This window comes from Populus trichocarpa, chromosome 14 (assembly GCF_000002775.5).
Source record: "Populus trichocarpa isolate Nisqually-1 chromosome 14, P.trichocarpa_v4.1, whole genome shotgun sequence".
NCBI classification, from domain to species: Eukaryota; Viridiplantae; Streptophyta; class Magnoliopsida; order Malpighiales; family Salicaceae; genus Populus; species Populus trichocarpa.
This window is the reverse complement of record NC_037298.2, coordinates 7510902-7512082: the sequence shown is the minus strand read 5'-3', so window position 1 is coordinate 7512082 and position 1181 is coordinate 7510902. Positions and strand designations below refer to the sequence as shown.

The following is a 1181-nucleotide window of genomic DNA, read 5'->3' as shown; positions in this document are numbered from 1 at the left end:
TTTACAATCAAAAGACAACTTTTGTTCTATCATTTATCCCAAGGATGATGTACAAGTGCAAACGTGATTCTCAACACTTCATATAGAGTTACCTAGCTATCCACTACCTATTTATTTTCGACTCGCCATATTATATATGTGTCAAGGAGAAAAGGAGACCGCATAAGCATCGATCATGAACCAAAATCATATAGGCTGTCTGCCCTAGTGATCATCAGCATCATGAACCAAAATCATAGGCTGTCTGCCCTAGTGATCTTCAATCTCCGCACAGAAGGTAAGAACATCCTACAGATTAAAGAAAACAAATCAATAAATATAGATATGCTTAAACATGTTTAGTTTTGTTGCTACTTGATGTTAACAGATCGAGAATGATAAATGTATGATAAAAAGAAGGAAGATGGAACTTACTCCCAGGGAACATCCCCAACAATCAACCAATCCCCCTCTTTGTCTTCATATGTCAACACATGACATTGCCCAGAATGTTCAATATCCATTTCAGGCCCTGCTTAATCATTTTCAACTTAATTATTTTTACATACTTTAGTTTAAAAAAAAGAAAAAGAAGAAGAAGAAGAAGTTGAAACTGCAGCTGCTAATGAAAATGGAACAAAAACAAAAAATTAAGAAGATACTTAACAGAGAATGCTAGTGTTGAACATTTGGTCAAGAGTCTGTATTAAGTCATGGTAACCATCATGGGCTAAGAGGTTGAGCTTCCTTCCAATCGGAATGCCTTCCATGTAAACCTTGACGAAGAAGGTGGCACTACTGCACTCATTTTCTTCTGACACTAATGCCTTCCTTAGAAATGGCTTGATTGGTGGCCAGTCCGAAAGTTGCTGATCACTGAATTGATTCATATGAGATCACGAAAAAAACAGTACTTTAATTGAGCTGCCAACAAATTTCTTCAAATGGAAGGTATTGGTTTATTGAATTACTAATTAGACGCGCATGTACCTTGGTGTAGAAGGGTTCTCCTGTTGAGAGGTTGAGATGCTAAGTCCAAGCCTGAGATCTGTGCTTAGGTCTTTCTTTAGCTGAGAGAGAGAAGACTTGCTTGATACAGATGGGTAGTTGCTGCTTTCAAAAGAAGATGAAGAACTAGAGGTAGCTCCTCTGCCCATTTTGGAGGTGTGAAGCCAAAGAAGCCGCCACCTTAGGTTCTAATA

At 38.0% G+C, this 1181-nt stretch overlaps 1 protein-coding gene across 1 annotated transcript; it reads right to left on the bottom strand.

Moving 5' to 3' along the window:
• LOC7455385 (auxin-responsive protein IAA4) lies at positions 1–1181 on the bottom strand. The gene is made up of 4 exons (XM_002320217.3): positions 970–1181; positions 647–855; positions 415–511; positions 1–288 (listed from the first exon to the last, which is right to left on the bottom strand). The coding sequence occupies exons 1-4, from the start codon at positions 1134–1136 to the stop codon at positions 234–236; spliced, it is 528 nt and encodes a 175-aa protein (XP_002320253.2). The 5' UTR covers positions 1137–1181; the 3' UTR covers positions 1–233.